The 24,901-nt window shown below is 40.2% G+C and overlaps 1 protein-coding gene across 1 annotated transcript in view; it reads left to right on the forward strand.

Annotated features, from left to right (window-relative positions):
• The window catches only part of CPZ (carboxypeptidase Z), a 75,245-nt gene extending 50,630 nt beyond the window's left edge, over positions 1-24,615 (forward strand). The window contains exons 8-11 of the mRNA XM_036764139.1: positions 5,129-5,264; positions 18,876-19,015; positions 22,737-22,836; positions 24,184-24,615. Of these exons, the coding sequence (XP_036620034.1) occupies positions 5,129-5,264; positions 18,876-19,015; positions 22,737-22,836; positions 24,184-24,545 (738 nt within the window). The 3' untranslated portion in view covers positions 24,546-24,615. The remainder of the gene's footprint in view (positions 1-5,128; positions 5,265-18,875; positions 19,016-22,736; positions 22,837-24,183) is intronic.
• The last annotated feature ends 286 nt before the right edge of the window (positions 24,616-24,901 follow it).

Raw genomic sequence — 24,901 nt, forward strand, 5'->3', positions numbered from 1 at the left:
AAAGTCTGGCAGTGCTATGAAGGATTGATTGGAAGGGGAGAGAGTGGAGCAATGACTCCAATGGCTTGGTACTGAGCATTTCTGCTATGGTGATAGGGGTAACTGATGGATTAGAGAGATGTTACAAAGGTAGCATTGACAGGACTTGGTAGTGAATTGGTTATGGGAGATCCACAGCTTTAGGTCCTCCTAAAGTCCCCCTAGATGCTCCCTCAAACCACTGTATCTATTTTATACTTAGAAACACACATCATAGACACACATGATCTTTCTTGGATAGCTTGCCATTAGCTGCTGCTTTTATGGTTGCCTTTGTAGCAGCAAGTAAAGTGCTGTAAACATCAAAGGCTCTTAGTTAAATCCTTGTTGACTGACTGACCGACTGACTGAAAAATCAAAGATTGTCCTAAGTTTTTCAAATGGGGCATTCAAATGATCAGGAACCCACAGATGAATGGTTTTGAGAGGGACGCAAAGATTGAAATGATCCCTTACATTCCTACAGGGTGTTAAGCTTACAGAGCTATTTACAGCTCTTATCTTCTTTGAAGCCATCATTGTCCTGTGAGGGAGGCAAGGCAGGGATATCATAACACCTTTTGAGCAGATCAGGGAATGGTAAGTGACATCTAGTGGACAGAACATTGGACTAGAGAGTCCAGAAGCTTGGGCTTGAGTCCTAGCTTTGCCGCCAGATCATTCTGCAACCTTTGGCTAGTTACTTGACTCCTCTGATCCTCAGCTTTCTCATCTCTGAAATGGGCAGGTTGAACAACATGGAGAAATGGATAGAGTGCCGAATTGGTAAGACCTAGGCTCAATCCTTCCTCAAACTCTCACTAGTTGTGTGATCCTGGGCAAGTCACTTGACTTCTCTCTTCCTCGGGTCTCCTTCTATAAAAATGAAGGGTACAGACTCATCGTTTTACAAGGTCCCTTCCAGCTCTAAACTATGACTATATGATCCCATGAGTAGGTGATCTATAAGGTGTTTCCCAGTTGAAGGGATGCTTGAATAATACTTAGCATTTATGCAGCACTTTATGTAGAACTTGAAGGTTTGCAGAGCACTTTACGAACATGATCTCATTGTGTCCTCACAACAACACTGGGAGGTAGGTGCTATTATTATCCCCGTTTTACAGATGAGAAAACTGGAGCAGATGGAGGTTAAGTGACTTGTCCAGGGTCACACTGATAATAAGTATCTAAAGCAGAATTTGAATTCAGGTCTTCCTGACTCCAAGTATGATGATGCACTGAGCCTCCTAGCTGTCCAAGATGACATAGTTAGTGAATGAACTAGAACTCAGGTCTCCTGACCTTGAGTTCAATGGGCCTTCCATAGTACCCCGATGTTTCTTCAAATACAAGATAATGAACTCCTTGAGAGGTAGCATGTTTCACTGTAAAGAACAGAATGTGGCCTTGGGTGAGTGACCTTCCTTAGTTTTCTTGTCCATAAAGCAAAGTTGTTGGCAATGTCAGGATACCACCTGCCTTTCAAGGTTCTTTTCATATTATTCCTCTTCAAACCTCTTCCATCCCAGTCAGACTGGCCTTCTGGGTGTTCCCTGTTCTGTGTCAGTCCTTCTCACCCTCCCTCCCCTCCTCTATTTGGAATTCAGAGCTTCTTCAAGGGTCTTCTCAAGTGCCATGGATTACATAAGGTCTTTCCTGTTCTCCTCCCGCCTCACCCAGCTATTAGTGCCATCTACCTCTTTGCATGACTTTGTACATATTTTTATTTACTTATCTAGATACATGCTATATCCTTCTAGTAGAATGTAAGCTGCTTGAAAACAGGGAGCTTTTCTTCCTTCCCTTCCTCCCTTCCTCCCTTCCTCCCTCCTTCCCTTCCTTCATTCTCTTCTTTCCGTCCTTCCTTCCGTCCTTCCTTCCTTCCTTCCTTCCTTCCTTCCTTCCTTCCTTCTTTCCTTCCTTCCTTCCTTTCTTTCTTTCTTTCTTTCTTTCTTTCTTTCCTTCTTTCTTTCTTTCTTTCTTTCTTTCTTTCTTTCTTTCTTTCTTCCTTTCTTTCCTTCTTTCCTTCTTTCCTTCCTTCCTTCCCTCCTTTCTTTCTTTCTTTCTTTCTTTCTTTCTTTCTTTCTTTCTTTCTTTCTTTCTTTCCTTCTTTCCTCCTTTCTTTCTTTCTTTCTTTCTTTCTTTCTTTCTTTCTTTCTTTCTTTCTTTCTTTCTTTCCTTCCCTTAGCACAATAGCGCAGTATCCTGCTCATAGCAGATACATAATTTTAAATGATGTATTGAATTTAATTGAGCAATCTGAGCAATCTCTTAGGTCCCTTCCAACTATGGCATTTTATAACTTAGAGATCAATTGATTGGGCCCCTCTCCCTGTAGAAGAGGACCCTTTTTCAATGCAAAAGTGTCTGGGAGGAAGAATACTGAACCAGTGATTAAGTGTCGCTTTGTCTTTTGCCTTTGCCAGTTTACTACCTTTTGTGACAATGGGCAATTGACTACTCATCTCTAGGCCTCTGTAGGTTTTCCCTCCTGTAAAATGAAACCACATCAAAATAATTCACTCATGATATATGTGACTTAGTATCTGATCGGCTCCCTTTCTATGAAGTAGAATTCTGGTGGCACGAGAATTTGGGAGAAGTAGATGGCCAATGAAAGAAATTTCTTCATGCTTGGGACATTATTTGATCATTACAACCACCTTGTGGGTTGGGCAGGTTGCATTTGCCCCATTTTACAGGGGAGGAAACAAAATGACCTGCCCATGGACTTCAAGACCAGAATTTTTCCCACCACATCACACTATCCCAACCCCCAGCCTAAAGTATTTGCTACTAAGAAGTTAATGAGTTCTTAGGCTAAGGGGGCATCGGAGAGCATCTAATCCAACCCCTTCATTTTACAGAGAATGAAACTCAGTTCTGGAGGAGTTAAATGGCCCAGGCAGGAAGAAGGCGAGTTGCGATCGGGTCAGGGCCTGCCCAGGACTCCACTATGGTGCCAGTGCTCCTTGGTGCCCCAAGTCCATTTCCCTCTTCTTGGAAAGGAGTTGGCTGGGCACAGTCTTAGACACCAGGGAGCTGCCAGAGGAAGTGCATTAATGAGCAGGGCTATTTATTCGATGCACTAATAAGTAATAAGCCTGACTCTTTTGGGTACCATCTCCTACCAAGCATAAACAAGGATGAGTAAAAGAGTCTCTGTGGGCGGGCGGTTTGCCTAAGTGAGTCCCAGAAGACAAGTTGGAAAGAAAAAAAAAATAAAACACCATCTCACCTCGGCAATAAATCAGCAATCAATATTGGCCCCTCAACAAACAGAGGTCTCCACGGAAACCCAGAGTCTTTTGGGAGAGGGATGCTGTGGGTGAGCTTCGGGTAGTTTAGGGAAAGGTGGTGTTATTATGGAGAAATACTGTGATGGAAAAAGATAGCATTGGGGCCAGGAGACCTGGGCTCCATTCTCAGCTCCAACACCCACTAACATTACAGCCCCGGGCAAAGAAATTTAGTCTCCCTAGACCTTACTTTCTACACCTGTGAAATGAAGATTTCCGTGTTGTTGTTCAGTCATTTTCAACTCTTTGTGACCTCATTTGGGGTTTTCTTGGCAGAGATACTGGGGTTGGTTGCCATTTCCTTGTATAGCTCCTTTTACAGATGAGGAACTTAGGCAAATAGAGTTAAGTAACTTGCCCAGGGTCACATAGCCAGTAAGTGTCAGAGGCTGGTTTTGAACTTAGGAAACTGAGTCTTCCTGACTCCAGGCCTGGTGTTCTGTCCACTGTGCCCCCTAGCTGTCCTGAAATACAAATAATATTGTTTAAACTACCTACCTCAAAGGGTTGTCATGAGGAAAGCATTTTACAAAGCTTAGAGAATTACATAAAGATAAGCTATCAGTATTCTTTTAATAAAACATTTATTAAGCAACCATGTTCAATAGTGCTCCATAAATAGCACAATCCTAAGTTTAGATAAGACAGGTCCCTGCTATGATAGAACTTCAGATCGGGTGTTAAGTGTCTAGTAATATTAACTTGAATTTAGGGAGTACTTTATAATTTGCAAAATGATCCCTATGAGATAGGGATGGTGAATATTATTATCCTTCTTCTACGGATGAGCTAACTGAAGCTCAGGGAGGGCACGTATCTTGCCCAGGTCAGGTAGTTGGTCACTAGTAGAGTTAGAACCCAGCATGGCATAATAGAGAATTGGATTTGTTTTTGTTTTTTTTTTCTAAGTAACTGGGTTTAAATTCTGGATCTGCCACTTCCTACCCATGAGACTTTGGGCAAATTCATCTACTTTTCCATCTGTAAAAAAGGGACTTCTAAGTGAGTCAGCACAGTATGGTGGAAAGATCATTGGACCTGGAGTCAGAGAGGCCATGCTCAAGTCCGAATTCCGGCCTTCCCTAGCTGTGTCCTTGGACAAGTCAAGAATGTATTAAATGCTTACTATAGAGAGCTAAAGTGTTGTCGCAAAGCCAACCCCTGCCCTCAAGAATCTTATATTTTAATAGAGAAGACAACATGTAATGGATAGATGCAGAGTAGATGGAAGATTCTGAGAAGGGGAAGGCGTTAGGGGCTGAGCAGATGGGCAAAGTCTCTTAGAGTATGGGGGATTTGAACTGAGTCTTGAAGCAAGTTTGGGAACCTAAGAGGTGATGAAGAGGGAGAGCTTTCCAGGTATGCAAGTTCCTTTTCCTTTCTGAGCCTGTTTCCTCATTTATAAAATGAAAGGAGATGATATCTAAGGTACTGTTGTTATTCAGAATCATCAACTATTAGCATTGAAAGGGACATCAAGGGAGATCAAAGTCCGATCACCTTCATTTTAAAAATAGGGAAACTGAGTCCCAGAGAAATCAGCTGACTTGTCCAAAGCCACAATGGTACTAATTAAGTAGTTTAACTGGAATTTCAACTCAAGGCTTTATGTTTGGTTTTGTTGTGTGTGTGTGTATGTGTTTTAAATTTCAAATCTAGTGCTCTTTGATTTCTGCTTAATCCTAAGGGCATGGAGAAGTCCAACTGTAGCTTTGACGTTCTACATTCTGGCCTTGTTTGGCCTCTCTATTTCCTGAGCTTTTGGGTCTTTGTTGGAGAAATACATCCTTTTCCTATCTTCTTTGCAGATGTTCAGGTTACTGTCCAGGGCCTATGCCAATGTTCACCCCATGATGATGGACAAATCACAGAATAGATGTGGCGGCAACTTTCTGAATAGGGGCAGTATTATCAACGGTGCAGACTGGTATAGCTTTACAGGAGGTAAGTCCCCCTATGGTACGGCTTGGGGGGAGGAGACGTCAGGATGAGTAGAGAAATTTCAGGGGGATATTTAAGAGAGGTTGCAGGATGGAAATAGCCGTACCATTCTGTCCTTTCAGAAATACCTCCTGAAGGCATCCTTAATAATAATATTCAGTACCTAAAAGCCACATGCAGGGTTTTCTCCACTATACCCACTGCACAAGAATTCATAAACCCATTTTATGGGTGGGGAAAGTGAGTCTCAGAGAGAATCTTTTCTTTTTTTTTTTGGCAGGGCAATTGGGGTTAAGTGACTTGCCCAAGGTCACACAGCTATTATATGTGTCAAGTGTCTGAGGCTGGATTTGAACTCAGGTCCTCCTGACTCCAGGGCTTGTGCTCTACTCACTGTACACCTAGCTGGCCCTGAGAATCTTGTCTTTTTAATGGTATATATATGTACTTGGAGAGATCCATGATCTGCTTCTATATGTCAGGGGCTCCCTCCCTAGTGCATATCACAGCTCATCTATTTATTTTTATGCATAACTTCTTAAAAAAGTCTCTCTAACTGGTGTGGTCCATTTGGAAAGCATGCTGGAGTCAGGAGAGACCTGAGTTTGAATCCTACCTCTGATGCTCACTGTGCAACCTTCAGCAAGCTGCTTAATTTCTGAGCTTTGGTTTCTTCTAGCAGTTTGATGGTACAGAGTGCTCAGCTTGGAGTCAGGAAGACCGATCTTCTTTAGTTCAAACCTGGCCTCAAATGCTGTATGACCCTAGGCAAGTCACTTCACCCCATTTGCCTCAGTTTTTCCATCTGTAAAATGAACTGGAGAAGGAAATGGCAAACCATTCCAGTGTCTTCGCCAAGAAGACCCCAAGTGGGATCACAAAGAGTCAGACACGACTTAAAAATGACCAAACAGCAACAACAAAAATGGGAATAATGATACCTGGAGCCTGTAACTCACAGAGGTTTGAGAAAATCATGTGTGCAAAGTGCTCTGTCAGGCTTAGCTATTTAGAAGACTTCCCAGACATGCCTGAGGTATCCTTTTGGGACTTTTTCATATCCCAGACAAACCTAGGGAACCTGACTTGAAAGGTCTCTATGGACTTGACCTCCATTCCTTAGTTCCTACCTCTCTGAACGTCCTTAATAAAATTAATTTTATGGCACATTAATCTACATTCTTGTCTTATTTCCTACTAGATTGTGAATTCTCTGAGAATGTAGTGTATACATATACATATATATACACATACACTCATGTGCATATATACACATACATACCTACATAGATATATATCTATACATAAACATACACATAAATACATGTATACACATATACACATGTATATATACATACATAGGTATGTGTGCATATACATTCATATATATGCATATACATGCACACACATACACACATATTATATACATACATACATATATACACCCCTTATCTATTCTTCTGTTTTCCCCCAGGACTAGAAGCCTCTTAACATAGTAAGGATTCCCATTTCTAGAGCGCTTTGAAGTTTATAAATGTTGATTTCCTTATGCCATCCCAGTGAGACTGTCTAGCAGATGCCTACCTGTTCTCCACATCCAGCTCCCATCTCCCTTCTAGCCGTACTATATCACCAGCTCCCTGTTGGACATCCCCACCTAGAGGTTCTATCAGCATCACAAGCTCAACATAGGGTCATAGATGGAAAGGACTTTAGAGGTCATCTGGTCCTACCTGATCAGATGAAGAAACTGAGAGCAAAGGTCACATATGGCTGGTCACTTAGTAAGTGGCAGTGCAGAGATTTGAACCCAGGTCCTCTGTCTTCGACCATAAAACTTTTTCCACTGCATAACTCTCTTTCCCCCCAAACCTCATGGCTTCTAAACTTTCTTGTTTGTTGCATCTTTCCTGCAAGGTTTGCAACAACAGAATTAGTCTTCACTCATCATTTTGTCTCATACCCTGCCTGCATCTTCTAGTCAGTTGCCAAGTCTTAGCATGCTCCCTCCACAAAATCTCCCGCACATGTTGCATCTTCTCCATCCTGGTTCAGATCATGATTACCTGTCATCATGACTATTGTGGTAGCATCTTAACTGATTACCGTGTTTCTGATTCACACCTTCTGATCCATTCTTCACAAAGCTGCCAAACTGAGTTTCCTGAAGCAAAGGTCTAACTACGTCACTCTCCTGCTTAAGAATCTTCAATAGCTTTTTGTTTTCATGGGGGGAAGAGCCAAGATGGTAGCTGGAAAGCAGGGACTGGCCTAAAGCTCTCCCCCAGAACTCTCCAAAAACTTATAAAAATGGCTCTGAACAAATTCTAGAACTGCAGAACCCACAAAATAGCAGAGGGAAGCAAGGCTCCAGCCCAGGACAGCCTGGATGGTGTCTGGGAAGGGTCTATCTCAGGGAGCTGGGAGCAGAGGGGAGCAGAAACCAGCATGGGCTGCACCCAGACCAACCAGACCAAGAGTTGGGCGGAACAGGCCCCAGCACCCTGAATCAGTGAGCTGTGGCAGTTACCAGCCTTCTCAACCCACAAACACCAAAGACAACACAAAAGGTTAGTGGGAAAAAAACTGTGGGGACAGAGTGAAAGGAGTGTGCGGTTCAGCCACCACCCCAGGGGCGGTGGAGGTGGTGCAGCTACAGAACTACAGCTGCAGTTGCTTCCTGCCCTAGGCCCACCTGGCGGGAGGAATTAAGTGGTGGATCAGAGTGGGAGTGCAGAGCCTGCTCAGACCTGAGTCGTGGTCCGGCTTGGCAGTCTTTGGGGGAGGAGGAGCACTGGTGTGGCAGAGCTTGCTGCGAAGTAAAAGCACTGAAAACAACAGTGCAGCTCCCCAAGATTGGGACAAAGTACTCTCTACTCTACATGCAGTCACACCCCGACAAAAAGCTCAAGGGTCAAGTAGTTGGCTGGGAACATGGCCAAGCAGTGAAAATGGACTCAGATTCAGACTGAGACTTTGGAATCTTTCTTTGGTGATGAAGAAGACCAAAACATACAGCCAGAAGAAGTCAACAAAATCCATAGAGCCTACATCAAAAGCCTCCAAGAAAAACATGAACTGGTCTCAGGCCATGGAAGAGCTCAAAAAGGATTTGGAAAAGCAAGTTAAAGAAGTAGAGGAAAAATTGGGAAGAGAAATGAGAGTGATGCAAGAAAACTATGAAAAACAAGTCAATGACTTGCTAAAGGAGACCCAAAAATACTGAAGAAAATAACACCTTAAAAAATAGACAAACTCAAATGGCAAAAGAGCTCCAAAAAGCCAATGAGGAAAAGAATGCCTTGAAAGGCAGAATTAGCCAAATGGAAAAGGAGGTCCAAAAGACCACTGAAGAAAATGCTACTTTAAAAACTAGATTGGAGCAAGTGGAAGCTAGTGACTTTATGAGAAATCAAGATATTCTAAAACAGAACCAAAGGAATGAAAAAATGGAAGACAATGTGAAATATCTCCTTGGAAAAACCACTGACCTGGAAAATAGATCCAGGAGAGATCATTTAAAAATTATTGGACTACCTGAAAGCCATGATCAAAAAAAGAGTCTAGATATCATCTTTCAAGAAATTATCAAGGAGAAGTGCACTGATATTCTAGAGCCAGAGGGCAAAATAGAAATTGAAAGAATCCACTGATTGCCTCCTGAAAAAGATCCCAAAAAGAAAACTCCTAGGAATATTGTCACCAAATTCCAGAGCTCCCAGATCAAGGAGAAAATATTGCAAGCAGCCAGAAAAAAACAATTTGAGTATTGTGGAAAAACAATCAGGATAATACAAGATCTAGCAGCTTCAACATTAATGGATCAAAGGGCTTGGAATATGATATTCTGGAGGTCAATGGAGCTAGGATTAAAATCAAGAATCACCTGCCCAGCAAAACTGAGCAATATGCTCCAAGGCAAAATATGGATTTTCAGAGGACTTTCAAGCTTTCTCAGTGAAAAGACCAGAGCTGAATAGAAAATTTCCAAAGAAGAAGCAAGAGAAGCATGAAAAGGTAGACAAGAAAGAGAAATCATAAGGGACTTACTAAAGTTGAACTGTTTTGTTCACATTCCTACATGGAAAGATGATGTATGTAATTCATGAGACCTCAATATTAGGGTAGCTGAAGGGAACACATATGTGTGTGTGTGTGTGTATATATATATGCATATATATATACACACACACACACATACACACATATATATATACACACACACATATATATACACATACATATATATGTATATATATATACATACACACACATTATATATATATGTATAGACAGAGGGCACAGGGTGAGTTGAATATGAAGGGATGATATCTAAAAAAATTAAATCAAATTAAGGGATGAGAGAGGAATGTATTGAGAAAGGGAGAAAGGGAAAGATAGAATGGGGTAAATTATCTCACATAAAAGTGGCAAGAAAAAGCAGTTCTGTTGAAAGGGAAGAGGGGGCAGGTGAGGGGGAATGAGTGAATCTTGCTCTCATCGGATTTGACCTGAGGAGGGAATAATATACACACTCAATTAGGTATCTTACCCCACAAGAAAGAAGGAGGAAGGAGATAATAAAGGAGGGACAATAGAAGGGAGGGCAGATGGGGGAGGAGGTAATCAAAAGCAAACACTTTTGAAAAGGGACAGGGTCAAGGGAGAAAATTGAGCAAAGGGGGATGGGATAGGAAGGAGCAAAATATAGTTTGTCTTTCACAACATGAATATTGTAGAAGGGTTTTACATAATGATATACATGTGGCTTATGCTGAATTGCTTCCCTTCTTAGGGAGGGTGGGTGGGAAGGGAAGAGGGGAGAGAATTTGGAACTCAAAGTTTTAAAAGCAGACATTCAAAAAAAAGTTTTTGCATGTAACTAGGAAATAAGATATACAGGCAAAGGGGCATACCAATCTATCTTGCCCTACAAGAAAGTAAGGGAAAAGGGGATGGGGAGGATTGAGGTGACACAAGGGAGGGCTGACTGGGGAACGGGGCAATCAGAATATATGCCATCTTGGAGTGGGGGGGAGGGTAGAAATGGGGAGAAAATTTGTAATTCAAACTCTTGTGAAAATCAATGCTGAAAACTAAAATATTAAATAGATAAAATCTGACAACAAAAAAGAATCTTCAATAGCTCCCTATGCCATCTAGCACAAAATATAAAAACCTTCCTTAGCTTGGCATTTATTTTTTTTGAGAGTTTTTATTTTTAGTTTACAACACTTGGTTCTACATAATTTTGAGTTCCAGGTTTTCTTACCCCACCTCCCCTCCTACCTCCCCAAGACAGAATGGAATCCGATGTATCTTATATGTATAATACACTAGTCAAGTTGTGAAAAAGAATTTTGACCAATGGAATGAATCACAAGAAAGAGGAAACAGAACAAAAAAAAAACCGAAAAACAAAAACAAATGAGAAAAAAAACGGAAAAAAAGGTGAGCATAAAGTGTGCCTCATTCTGCGTTCAGACTCCATAGTTCTTTCTCTGGATGTAGAAAGTATTCTCCATCATGAGTCCTTTGGAGTTGTCTTTGCACCTTGTGTTGCTGAGAAGAGCAAAGTCTGTCAGCGTTAGTCGTCACAGAATTTATATATCTGTGGTTGTGTATAATGTTCTCCTGGCTCTGCTCCGCTCATTCAGCATTATATCATGTAGGTTTTTCCAGGTTATTATGAAGTCTGTATCATCCCCATTTCTTATAGCACAATACTATTCCATTACCTTCATGTACCACAACTTATTCAGCCATTCCCCAATTGATGGGCATCCACTTGATTTCCAGTTCTTTGCCACTACAAAAAGAGCTGCTATGAATATTTTTGTACACATGGGTCCTTTTCCCACTTGTGTGATCTCTTTGGGATACAACCCTAGAAGTGGTATTCCTGGGTCAAAGCATATGAACATTTTTATAGCCCTTTGGGCATAGTTCCAAATTGCTCTCTAGAATGACTGGATCAGTTCACAACTCCACCAGCAATGTAACAATGTTCCAATTTTCCCACACCCTCTCCAGCATTTATCATTTTCCTGTTTTGTCATTTTAGCCGATCTGACAGGAGAGATGTCATACCTAAAAGTTGTTTTGATTTGCATTTCTCTAATCAGTAGTGATTTAGAGCATTTTTTCATATGCCTATAGATATCTTTAATTTCTTCCTCTAAAAACTGCCTGTTCATATCATTTGACCATTTCTCAATTGGGGAATGGCTTGTATTCCTATATATTTGGCTCAGTTCCTTGTATATTTTAGAAATGAGGCCTTTATCAGAGATACTGGTGTAAAGATGTTCTCCTAATCTTTGTTGCATTGGCTTTTTTTTATGCAAAAACATTTCAATTTAACATAATCAAAATTATACATTTTGTATTTTGTAATGCTCTCTATCTCTTGTGTCATGAATTCTTTGCTTTTCCATAAGTCTGATAGGTAAACTAATTTTTGCTCTCCCAAATTGCTTATAGTATCAGCCTTTATTCCTAAATCATGAACCCATTTTGACTTTATTTTGGTATATGGTGTAAGGTATTGGTCTACGCCCAGTTTCTGCCCTACCATTTTCCAATTTTCCCAGCAGTTTTTGTGAGATAGTGATTTCTTAGCCCAGAAGCTGGATTCTTTGGGTTTATCAGAGTAGATTGCTATAGTTGTTGACTTCTCCATCTTGTGTACCTATCCTATTCCACTGATCCACGACTCTGTTTCTTAGCCAGTACCAGGTAGTTTTGATGACTGCTGCTTTATAGTACAGTTTAATATCTGGTATGGCTAGGCCACCTTCCCTAGCATTTCTTTTCATTAATACCCTAGATATTCTAGACCTCTTGTTCTTCCAGATGAATTTTGTGATCATTTTATCCAGCTCAGTAAAATAATTTTTTGGTAGCTTGATTGGTATGGCACTGAATAGATAGATAACTTTAGGTAAAATTGTCATTTTTATGATATTAGCTCAGCCTAACCATGAGCAACTGATATTTTTCCATTTATTTAGGTCTGACTTTATTCACTGAAAAGTGTTTCATAATTATGTTCATATAGGCCCTGGGTTTGTCTTGGCAGATAGACTCCCAAATATTTTATAATGTCTACAGTAACTCTGAATGGAATTTCTCTTTCTATCTCTTGCTGTTGGGCTTTGTTAGCAATGTATAGGAATGCTGAGGATTTATGTGGGTTTATTTTATATCTTACAACTTTGCTAAAGTTGTTTATTATTTCAAGTAGTTTTTTACTTGATTCTCTAGGATTCTCTAAGTAAATCATCATATCATCTGCAAAAAGTTATCATTTAGCTTCTTCTTTGCCTATTCTAATTCCTTCAACTTCTTTTTCTTCTCTTATTGTAACAGCTAATGTTTCTAGTACCAAATTGAATAGTAGGGGTGATAATGGACATCCTTGTTTCACCCCTGATCTTATTGGAAATGCATCTAACTTATCCCCATTACAAATAATGCTTGTTGATGGTTTTAGGTAGATGCTATTTATAATTTTAAGGAAGGCTCCATTTATTCTTATGTTTTCTAGTGTTTTTAATAGGAATGGGTGTTGTATTTTGTCAAAGGCTTTTTCTGCATCTATTGAGATGATCATATGGTTTCTGCTAATTTTGTGGTTGATATGATCAATTATGCTGATAGTTTTCCTAATAGTGAACCAGCCTTGCATTCCTGGAATAAATCCTACCTGGTCATAGTGTATTACTCTCAGGATAAGTTGCTGCAATCTTTTTGCTAACATTTTATTTAAAATTTTTGCAATGATATTCATTAGGGAAATTGGTCTATAATTTTCTTTCTCTGTTTTGACCCTACCTGGTTTGGGTATTAGTACCATATTTGTGTCATAAAAAGAATTTGGTAGGACTCCTTCACCTATTTTCCCAAATAGTCTGTAAAGTATAGGAATTAATTGTTCTTGAAATGTTTGATAAAATTCACACATAAAACCATCTGGCCCTGGAGATTTTTTCCTAGGGAGTTCATTAATGGCTTGCTCAATTTCTTTTTCTGAGATGGGGTTATTTAGATATTTTACTTCTTCTTCTGTTAACCTGGGCAGTAGATATTCATCCATATCCCTAAGATTGTCAAATTTATGGGCATACAATTGGGCAAAATAATTCCCAATTATTGTTTTGATTTCCTCTTTGTTAGAGGTGAATTCATCCTTTTCATTTTTGATACTGGTAATTTGACTTTCTTCTTTTTTTTTGATCAAATTGACTAAAGGTTTAACAATTTTATTGGTTTTTTCATAAAACCAGCTCTTAGTTTTATTTATTAATTCAATAGTTTTCTTCACTTCAGTTTTATTAATCTCTCCTTTGATTTTCAGTATTTCTAATTGGGTATTTAATTGGGGATTTTCAATTTGTTCTTTTTCTAACTTTTTCAGTTGTATGCCCAATTCATTGATCTCCTTTTTCTCTATTTTATTCATGTAAGCATTTAGAGATATAAAACTTCCCCAAGAACTGCTTTTGCTACATCCCATAAGTTTTGGTATGTTGTCTCATTATTGTCATTCTCTTGAATGAAGTTATTAATTGTTTCTCTGATTTGTTCTTTGGCCCACTCATTCTTTAGAATTAGATTATTTAGTTTCCAGTTAATTTTTAGCTTATTTTTCCATGGTTCTTTATTACAAATAATTTTAATTGTATCATGATCTGAAAAGTATGCTTTGACTACTTCTGCCTTTCTGCACTGGATTGTGAGGATTTTATGCCATAGTACATGGTCAATTTTTGAGTATGTGCTATGTACAGCTGAGAAGAAAGTATATTCCCTTTTATCCCCATTCAGTTTTCTCCAGAGGTCTATCATATCTGCCTTTTCTAAAATTCTGTTCACCTCCTTAACTTTTTTCTTATTTATTTTGAGGTTAGATTTATCAAGTTCAGAGAGGGGGAGGTTGAGGTGTTCCATTATTATGGTTTTGCTCTCTGTTTCTTCCTGCAACTCCCTTAACCTCTCCTCTAAGAATTTGAATGCCATACCACTTGGTGCATATATGTTATACAATGATGTTGCCTCATTGTTTATGGTGCCTTTTAGCAGGATGTAGTGGCCTTTCTTAACTCTTAATTAAATCTATCTTTACTTTTGCTTTGTCTGAGATCAGGATTGCTACACCTGCTTTTTTTACTTTAGCTGAAGCACAATATATTTTACTCCGGTCTTTTACCTTTATCCTGTGTGTATCCCCCCTGTTTCAAATGTGTTTCTTGTAAACAGCATATTGTAGGATTATGGTTTTTTATCCATTCTGATATCTGCTTCTGTTTTATGGGAGAGTTCATCCCATTCACATTCACGGTTATGATTTCTATCTGTGTCTTTTTCTCCATCCTATTTCCCCCCTGTTTATGCTTTTATTTCTCCTTTTCCCCTTCCACTCCTCAACAGAGCTTTGCTTTTGACTTCTGCCTTCCTCAGTTTACCCTCCCTCTTGATTCCCCTCCTTTATCTTTACCATTTTCCACTTGCTACTTCTTCCCTCCCTTCTGACCACCCCTCTCCCTTTTTTCCCCCTTTCCCCTCCTACTGCCTGTAGGACAAGTTAGATTTCTATACTTATCAGGGTGTGCTATTCCCTTCTTGAACCAGATCTAATGACACCAAAGCTCAAATACTGCTCTTCTCCCTCCCTTCTTTCCCTCTACTATAATGTGTTTTTCTGCCTCCTTATTTGATGTAATTTGCCCTTTTCTACTACCTCCTTACCTCCCATAACCCTCCCTTTACATCTTTTAATTAAGTTTCTTATCCTTATATCAGTTATTTTATACAGACATCCACAGTCTATGTGTATTCCTTTCAATTGTCATGATAGCTGTACTATTCTCAAGATTGACATATATATGTGTATGTATATATATGCATATATATATACATACACATATATATGTATATGTATATAACATACATAAGATGATATAATCCTATATAAAGATGTAAATAATTTGCCCTTATTGATTAATAAGGTTCGTGGGGGGTTTTCCCTCTGTTTACCTTTTTATGTCTCTCTTGAGTTTTGTATTTGAAGATCAAATTTTCCATTGAGTTCTGACCTTTTCATCAGGAAGGTCTGGAATTCCCTTATTTCATTGAATGTCCATCTCCTTGGCTGAAAAATTATGCTTAATTTTGCTGGGTAGTTGATCCTTGGTTGTACTCCCAGCTCCTTTGCCCTTTGGAATATCATATTCCAATTTCTCCTGTCATTTAATGTAGAAGCTGAAAGATCCTGCGGGATCCTTACTATAGTTCCACGATATTTTAATTGTTTCTTTTTGGCTGCTTGCAGTATTTTCTCCTTGACTTTGTAATTCTGAAATTTGGCTATAATATTTCTTGGTGTTTTCAGTTTGGGATCTCTTTCAGGGGGTGATCGGTGGATTCTTTCAATGACTGTTTTACCCTTTGGTTCTAGGACCTCTGGGCAGTTATCTTTGATAATTTCTTCAAAGATACTGTCAAGGCTCTTTTTTCATTATGGATTTCTGGTAGACCAATAATTCTTAAATTGTCTCTCCTGGATCTATTTTCCAGATCAGTTGTTTTTCCAATCAGATATTTCACATTTTTCCTATTTTTTCATTCTTTACATTTTGTTTTACTACTTCTTGATGCCTCATAGAGTCATTAGCTTCCATTTGCTCGATTCTAATTTTTAATGAGTGGCTGCCTTCATTTTGCTTTTGAGTCTCCTTTTCCAATTGGTTGATTTTACCTCTCAGGGTGTCGTTTTCTCTATTTAGATTCTGAATCTCCATAGCCATTTTGCCAATCTTATTCTTTAAGGACTTGATTTCATCAGTGGATTTTTTCCCATTTTTTTCTTTTACCTCCCTAATTTGGTTTTTAAAATCCTCCTTTAGTTCTTCCAATCATGCTTTTTGGGCTTAAGACAAGCTCTCATTCCCTTTTGAGGCATCAGAGATGGGTATAGTGTCATTGCTATCCTCTTCCAAATTGGTATTTTGATCATGCCTGTCTCCATTAGAAGAATCAATGGTCCTCGTTTTTTGTTTTTTGTTTTTGTGTGTGTGTGTGTGTGTGTGTGTGTGTGTGTGTGTGTGTGTGTTTCTTCATGTTGGTTAGCTTTTTCCTGGATTTACAGTGAATTTCTCCTTTTGGGGCTCAGGGCTCTCTGTCCCAGGTTTCTTCTTCTGGGGATTGTGAGTCTAGTTACTGCCTTCATGTATTGTAGCCTTTAGTTTCCTGAGGTATGGGGGAGGGGTCTGGCTTCCTAAAGTCTCCTCTTCCCCTAGGGTTGCTCTGCAGCACTGTTGCTCTTCAGCCATGGTCTCAGCTGTTTGTTGTTTGTGCTGTTGTCTGCCACTTCCCTGGGGGTGCAAGGGTGTGTCTGGGCCCCTGGTGTTGACCCCTGCTCACTCTGCCCCTCTGGGACTCAGGAACTCCCACTGCTTGGCCACTGAAGCCCCACTTCTGTCTCCTCTATTCCATCATTTTTTCCCGAGGAATTCTCTGGGTTGGGGGGGAGGGATTAGAGCTATTTACCTGGCCATCATGTCTCCTGGAAGTTCAAGAAGATGCATTTTATACCTTTGGGCTGCAAGCTTCAGGAGTTGATATCTCACTGCCGATGGTGCGGCGCTGCTGCCTTTCATCTCTTCCACAGACTCCCGTCGGGAGGCCTGGGGATCTCTACTGGTTTCCAGCACCCAGCTTTCTCCCAACCTGTCTCGCTGGTTGGTTTCAGCGGCTGCTTCTGTTTTGGTGCTGTCTGCAGCAGCTCCGCATGCCGAGCACTCTCCCAGCCTACAGATTCGTCCCATCGACCTTTTGGACTCTCCTGGCTTGAAAATTTGCCCTACTCAGACTGCTTGCAGTTTCTAACACTCTCAAATCTGCTCAGATTCACTTTTTTATATGTATCTGACAGAGCTTGTGAGAGAGCTCTGGTAAGATGCTGTTTTCACCCGGCCATCTTGGCTCTACCCCCTTAGCTTGACATTTAAAGCCCTTTCCAGACATATTACATTATGCCCCTACATATTCTTTATGTCCCAGCTTACCTGGCCTATTTTGCTATTCCTTCAACTTGGCCTCCTTCTTCCTGTCTCTGTGCCCATCTCCCATGCCTGGAATGCACTCCCACCTCCCATCCACCCTGTAACTCTGAGCTTCCTTCAAAGCTCAACTTAGATGCTCCCTGCTATGGCAAAACAACCCTGATTCTTCTAGTTGTTGGTGCTGGCTGCCTCCTTAAATTCTCCTGTGTTAACTAAGTGTGTGAATCTCATAGCTTCCTATAGAATGTAAATACCTTGGGAGCAAAAACTTTTAAAAACATTTTTGTTGGTAACCCTGTAATGTTAATGGGATGTAAGATCTTCCCCACCTATTAATAGGCTTCATGTGGAGCTCATTAAGGGAAACTTGCTTAGGAGAGGCTTGCTTTTAGAAAAGTTTGCACACCTTTTGCTAATTTCTAATTAGGCACTAAGTCAGGAGGGTCATGATGTCTCCTGGCTCTGTGAGATATATGTATATATCCATATCTATATCTATATATCTATATCTATCTATATCTATATCTATATCTATATCTATATCTATATCTATATCTATATATACACACTCTGAGTTGGTAGTTTGCTTTGAGGGTTTGCCTATGAGAAGGACCTTGCGATTCCCTGGTGGAGACTCTGAGTCATATGTTCAGAGCTCCCTGACTGCTCAGAGGTAAAGGCTCACTTGATCCAGGAATGTATGTAAAGTGTGTAGCAATATTGCTTTGATTCAGGCAGTTAGAGCCCTATCTGTTGGTCCTTATTTCTCTACTTTGTATTTTCCCTGTCTGTATTTTCTCTGAAGTTAAGGGTGCTAACTTTTGCCCTGAACTAGTGAATGTAATTAAAAAAGATCATTGACCCCTTAAACAGCTATCTTTCCTCGTAAAGCAGATCCAAGAACCTGTGCTAGCAGGCATCCTGGATATGCCAGTGTGGTTGCCATTACACACCTCAGTTCTCACTTAATCAATGGTGGTTGTTGCTATTATCCCCATTTTATAGATAATGAAACTGAGGCTTGGAGTGGCCAGACGACTTCTTGCCCAGGATCCCATAACCTTGCACATAGGGAGATGGTCAATCAGTGGCTGTTGTTGCTGCTGGCCCCATTACCGTGTTTATTCTTAAAAGTCATAACATGAGATGTTCGCCCAGGGCTCTTGGGAGGTTGATTTCCACAAGTGGCTTTGTTCCACTGAAACTTCTGTGATTTCCCTCCCACAATTAGAACTATTTTTGCCCTTTCAAAGTGGACATTTAAAAATGTTCTGTCTCCTTTTTGAACTTTAGAGTAGCGATGAAATTGTAAGAGCAGGAACAATCAGTTAGTCAGTCAACATGCATTTATTAAGCACCTCCAGTATTCCAGGCATTGTGTTAAGTGGTGAGAATACAAAGAAAAGCAAAAAGAAAAAAAATAAAGAAAAGAATCCAGGCCACATTGTTGGCTTTTGGCATCAAATCTGCTAATCTTTGTGCCTCCTACTTGTTAACTGGGCACAGATCATGTCTAATGTCTCTTTCTCCCCATCTTTTCTGTGTGTAGGTATGTCGGATTTCAATTATCTTCACACCAACTGCTTTGAAATCACTGTGGAGTTGGGCTGTGTGAAGTTTCCCCCAGAGGAAGCCCTCTACACACTCTGGCAGCACAATAAAGAATCACTCCTGAATTTTATGGAAATGGTATTGTATTGTTTGCCCTGGTGGATTTGTTTCCTGATTTCCTTCATTGAAATTCTGCCTCAAATATTGGATTTTCAGGCTTGGGCTATTTGTGTGGTCTTGGAATCCTAAATTGTCAGAGGTGGGAAGGACCTTAGAACATGGAATATCCAAGCTGAGAGGGCTCTTAGAGGTTAGAATGTATCAGAACTCAAAGGGACCTGAGAATACAGAATGTCAGAGCTGGAAGGAGTTTCAGAGACCATCTCCTCTCATTTGTTAGAAGAAGAATATGAGGTTTAGAGAGGGCAGATGAATTGTTCTGAGTCACATAGCTAGCCATTGGTAATAGTAAGACAGGACCCATGCCTTTTTACTTCCAATCCAATGCTTTGCTTGACACTCATGTGGAAACTTTTGCCATGTTTTTCTCGCCATGGTTTATTATAGACCAGGCCTCTTGAAATCTTGAAAAAGAGGAGTGAAAATAAACAAAAGATCCTGAGTGTACCCAAATGATCCCCTTCAATGAATGAAAAGAGGCCTTTCTTGGACCTACCTCAGTCCAGACTTCACTGGCCACAGTAGCAGAAAGCCTGGAATAGAATATAAAGTTATTGGCATTGTTTTACTTTCCTTGTTTATGGGTTTTGCCAGTGACCTCCTGCATCTCTTAGCAAAGCAGTGCCATAAAATAATGGCAGGTCATCCAGACGGCCAAGCTCATTTCATTTTACGGCCGTCTAGTGAAAATGAGTTTTACAGAATCCAAATGGGGCTGGATTTGCTCCGTCCCTATTGTGCCTGAAGGTCAGGGCTAAAATGATACTAATGGGCAGATACTGTAAAAGTCTATGCTGCAGCATCTTTGGAAGAAACACAGACCCGGGCCCAGTAGCACCCCCTCACCCCCCCAGCTAAGACTGAGTAAATTATTTCTGATAAGGAATAAGTCTGCCATAGCCAATTGAAGCGCCTTCCCTGTTGACATTGGCCAGCTTTTCATATTGGGCTCGTAAATATCCCCTGGCTACCCCATGGAAACACATCTTTAGGTCCATGCTGAAAGGCCCTAATTGTCTTTTCTCTTTGAAGATTTCATTTCATCTGCAGATGATGAGGGAAAAACCCAAGCTCAGGTGGATAAACTCCACCTACTTCACACAGAAGGCAGTGTAGCATAGTGGTGGAAGTTCTGGAGCCCATAGACCTGGATTCAAGGCCCAGCCTTGGAGCTGCATCTTTGACCAAGTCACTGAGCTTCATTGTCTTCATCTATAAAGGAGTGACACTAAAATTTGTACTATAACCCTCCTAGGGTTATTCTGGGGAAAACACTGTGTGTACCTTAAAATATTATGGAAATATGTTAAGTCATAATTATTAGAAACTGATATCTGTCTAGTGGGTGAAATGTGTTGTTTTGCTTTGTTTTGTTGGTAAGAAAGTCTTGTTCATTCCTTCAAACATGTATTCTCAAGTCCTTTAAGTAGTCTTGCAAATGAATTATTTCCAAAATTTATTCATTAGAGAAAATTATTTTGTGTCTCCTACACATACTACGTAACCTTGTCCATAATGTTCAGTCATTTTTCAGTTGTGTCTGACTCTGCATGACCCCATTTGGGGTTCTCTTGGCAGAGATACTGGCATGGTTTTCCATTTCCTTCTCCAGTTCATTTTACAGATGAGGAAACTGAGGCAAACAGGGTTATGTGACTTGTCCAGGATCACCCAGCTAGTATGTGTCTGAGGCCAGATTTAAACTCATGAAGAAGAGTCTTCCTGACTTCAGATCTGGTGTTTTAATGCACTATGGCATCATCTAGCTGCCCAAAACAGAGACCTGTCAGGAGTGGGATACACTCCTGTACATAGTTCTCACCCAGTAAACAGTCAGTTGAATTTAGCTTGGATGGAAGTTCCAGGGTTCTGTCCTCTATCCTGTTTGCTCAATAGTTTTGATGTCATTCTTGTTGTCTGTCCTTTGTTCTTGAAGAGAACCAGTGAGGAGGGTAATGTCTTGACTTGCAAGTGAATTAGATTTAAGTGAGGCAAGGCTATGCAAAGTCATCAGCCTCATTCTCTCCTCCAGAGTCATTGGTGTCCAGTGGCAAGACATAGGTCAAGACAACTGGAGATGGCCCAGGATGCAGTTGGAGACCTTGGCCTTTTTAAGCCAGGTCTTTCCCAGGCCTCAGTTTGTCCGAGGCAACACCCATTCGGTGATTAAAGGCTAGGTAAGAATTGAGGTAAAAGATGCCTTAGTTTACCTTCACAAAAGAATTAATCTGGGAGGGGAAGACCCTCAGAAGTTCAATAGTTTTAATCAAGCTATTGGATGATATTAACAAGTTATTTCAGGCTTTTAGCATTTAGCACAGTGCTAAAATTATAACATAAATGTTATATATATAATATATATATACAAATATAAATAGTGAATGATAAATAAATGCTTATTAAATTGAATATTGAATTGAGTTTAAAATTTTGGATAACATGAAGCTTGGAAACATGTTTAACAAAGAGATTACAAATTAAGGATGTAAAAATATCTCAGTAGACTAGAATAAAGGGCTAAAACTAATAAGTATAAATCCTTACACTTGGGTTGAAAAAATAAAACTACATTAGTGCCAAGTAGGGGAAATGACACTAGAAAGACATGCACCTGAAAAAAAGATCTTTGGATTTTGTTGACTGAATGCATGATATTAGTTGTTTGTTTTTTCCCCCTCAAATTTCTAATAGCATTTTGCTGGGATCTCTTCACTGTCCTTATCTCAGTCTACCCTATATATTCTTATTTGCATATGCATACATGCCTTATTCCTCTCCTCCCCTATTAGATGGTAAGCTTCTTGTGGGCAGGAACGGTGCCATTTTCTACCTTTCATCTAGAACTGAACACTGTGCCTTGTATATACCCCAAAGAACTGTAATTTCACCAGTATGGGAACTCCCTCCATTGATGTGGACAGATTGCAGCCCCTTGAAGCTAGTTTTTGTGGGTCACAATTTAGGAAAGTACCTGAAGGTCTGCCATGGGGTTGACTGATTGGATCTATTCTTCCATGCCCCACAGGAGAGGGAGAAATGAGTCAAAGTTTCAGAGAAGCAGATTTGGGTATTTACCCTATACTTGAATAAAAGAAGGCCATGTCTATACCCCAAATGTCCGTGTTTTAACACCTTTTATCTTTTTCTCACCAAAGTTGTAATTGCATAGTGGAAAAAAATCCCTGGGTTATCTCTTTAAGCCTCAGTTTCCCTCTTTGTAAAATGAAGTGGTCAGACTCAATGTATTTTAGTATCTTTCTAGCTCTGCCAACTCTAAATCCAATTAATCCAATTGTTCCTGATTCTGAGGGAACATCAGTTAGGATTACATTATTTTGTTCATAGCACATGCTTTCCTATGCTTTCATACAGATGCATGCAAAACAATATGGCATAATGGTTAGGGCACTGGACTTAAAATCAGGAAATCCTGAGTTCAAATCCTGCCTCAGACATTTAGTGGTTGTGTGACCCCGGACAAGGCATTTAACTGCTCTGTATCTCAGTTCCTTCATCTGTAAAATGAGGGGTTTAGACTTGATGACCTCTGAGGTCCCATGCAAGTCTATGATTCTGTGCTGTTACCATGTGTGAGAAGGGGAGCAGAGGGAAGGAAGATGCCATAGAGCTTGGCCATAACGCCATTCGAAGATCATTCCTTTACTTTATGTCTTTTCAGGTACACCGAGGAATTAAAGGTACAGTAACGGATAAATTTGGAAAACCTATCAAAAATGCACGCATCCTGGTCCGAGGAATCCGCCATGATGTTACTACAGGTATGTTTCTTTGCTTTAAGTTCTAAACCAAATTTGCATGTTTCAATTTAGTTATTATTATCAATAATAACAATATTGGATTCTTAATACAAACAGCAATTATTCTTCCTTCCATGGACACATCACAAGCCCATAACACCTCTCTAGGTAGTTGTGATGATGTAGCGTTGTGTACACATGTCCATCTGATGATGGGTCAGGTTAGTGGGCATTTATGCTGAGCTTCTAAGGGCATTTCAAAGTTATGACTTCAGTCGTGTCTCCCAACATTTGGCCATGTGGTTCAATGGAGCGTCCTCAACTGGGATTCAGAAGACCTGCTACTGTCGTTTACTAGCTGTGTGACCTTGAGCAAGTCCCGCCTCCCCCAATTTTTCTGGGTCTCTTCAGTTTCCTCTTTGTTAAAATGAGAAGAGAGAATTGTTAAGCTTCTTTCCTGGTCTCAAATCTATGATCAAAAGAATTTTAGGAAGGAGGTTAGACAGTTATTATCCCCATTTTACAGATGCAAGTTGTTTTTTTTTTTTATTTCAATTTTAGGTTATCAGATGACTTGTCCAAGATCAGACAGGTAACATCAGTTAGTGGCAGTGGTAGCATTTCCTAAGTCCCTGGCTTATAGATCTTTTTACTATATTCCACTGTCTCTCCATTATCTCGGGAAGGAAACAAGCCTTTTTATAGCACCTACTAGATTTGAGGCACTGTGCTAAGGACTTTACAAATATTGTCTCATTTGATCCCCAAAACTCTGGGAGGTAGGTGCTATTATAATCCCCATTTTACAGCTCAGGAAACTGAGACAAGAGGTTAAGTGACTTGCTCAGGGTCAGCTAGGAAGTATCTGAGGCTGGATTTGAACTCAAGTCTTCCTGGCTCCAGGCCTAGCGCTCTATCCACTGAGCCACCTAGCTATTCCATCTTACTGCTGTGTTTCCTCATCATCATCTGGACTGCCAGGAAAATGCTGAAGCTCTCAAAATAAAAATATTGATTATAGATCCTATTTCTATTGTCCTTAATAGTTTACAAAGCACCTTCTTCACAGGAGTCTGTGAGGAAGGGTTTGAAAATGTGATCATCTCCATTTTACAAATTGAGAAATATGCTCAAAATGGGGTAGTGATTTGCCTGTGATCCTATAGGTATTTAGTGTTGGAATAAAGATTTGAACTCATGTCTTCTGATCCCCGAGTCAGTACCTTTTCTAGCATACTATGATGCCTGTGGCCAGTTTGTTGTCCTTGATGCTGTTACTTCCTCCTAAAATCTCCATTTGTCCACAGTGCCAAGGGTGTGTTATTTGACCTATGATCTCACAATGGCTCCCATTTTCTGTTTCCTCAGCTGCTGATGGTGATTACTGGAGGTTACTGCCTCCAGGCACTCATATTGTCATCGCCCAAGCCCCAGGTTACACCAAAATGATCAAGAAAGTTACCATCCCCCTTAGGATGAAGAGGGCTGGCAGGGTAGACTTCATCCTTCATCCTTTAGATCTGCATCCCAAGAGGTTCATGAAAGGGCCTCGGAGAAATGGCTACAAGCGCCATGACCCGCTAGAGGATTTCGATCCCCATGCAGAAAACAATGGAGACTTTGTAGGTGAAAGACGGAAACCTTCGCAGGATGGAAGCAAGCCGTGGTGGTGGTCCTATTTCACCTCTCTAAATCATCACAAACCTACCTGGCTCCTCAAATATAACTAGACTAATCACCTCCCTTCTGTTGTTAAGCTCTTCTCATGAAATGATCCTTTTACCAGCCTGCATAGTGGGGGCATCATCTCAACGATCATCTCAAGAATTAAACAATTGCAAATAGGAAAACCCAAAAACCAATTTCTCCATTTTTTTTCTTGTATTATATTTTTGGTATTTTTCTGGCCCTCATTGGATTGACTTTTATTAAAAATGGTTGTATCTGCGACCAACTATGATGAAGTTCTCCTTGACTCTGCTATTGTACATTTAATGATGATGATACTTCAAATTATCTGTGATTTGACAGGTGAGTCTTTTGGGTTAGTCACCTGCCCAACCTCCCTCATAGGGCTGATGTAGGG

Source organism: Trichosurus vulpecula, chromosome 6, assembly GCF_011100635.1.
Source record: "Trichosurus vulpecula isolate mTriVul1 chromosome 6, mTriVul1.pri, whole genome shotgun sequence".
In the NCBI taxonomy this organism is placed as follows: Eukaryota; Metazoa; Chordata; class Mammalia; order Diprotodontia; family Phalangeridae; genus Trichosurus; species Trichosurus vulpecula.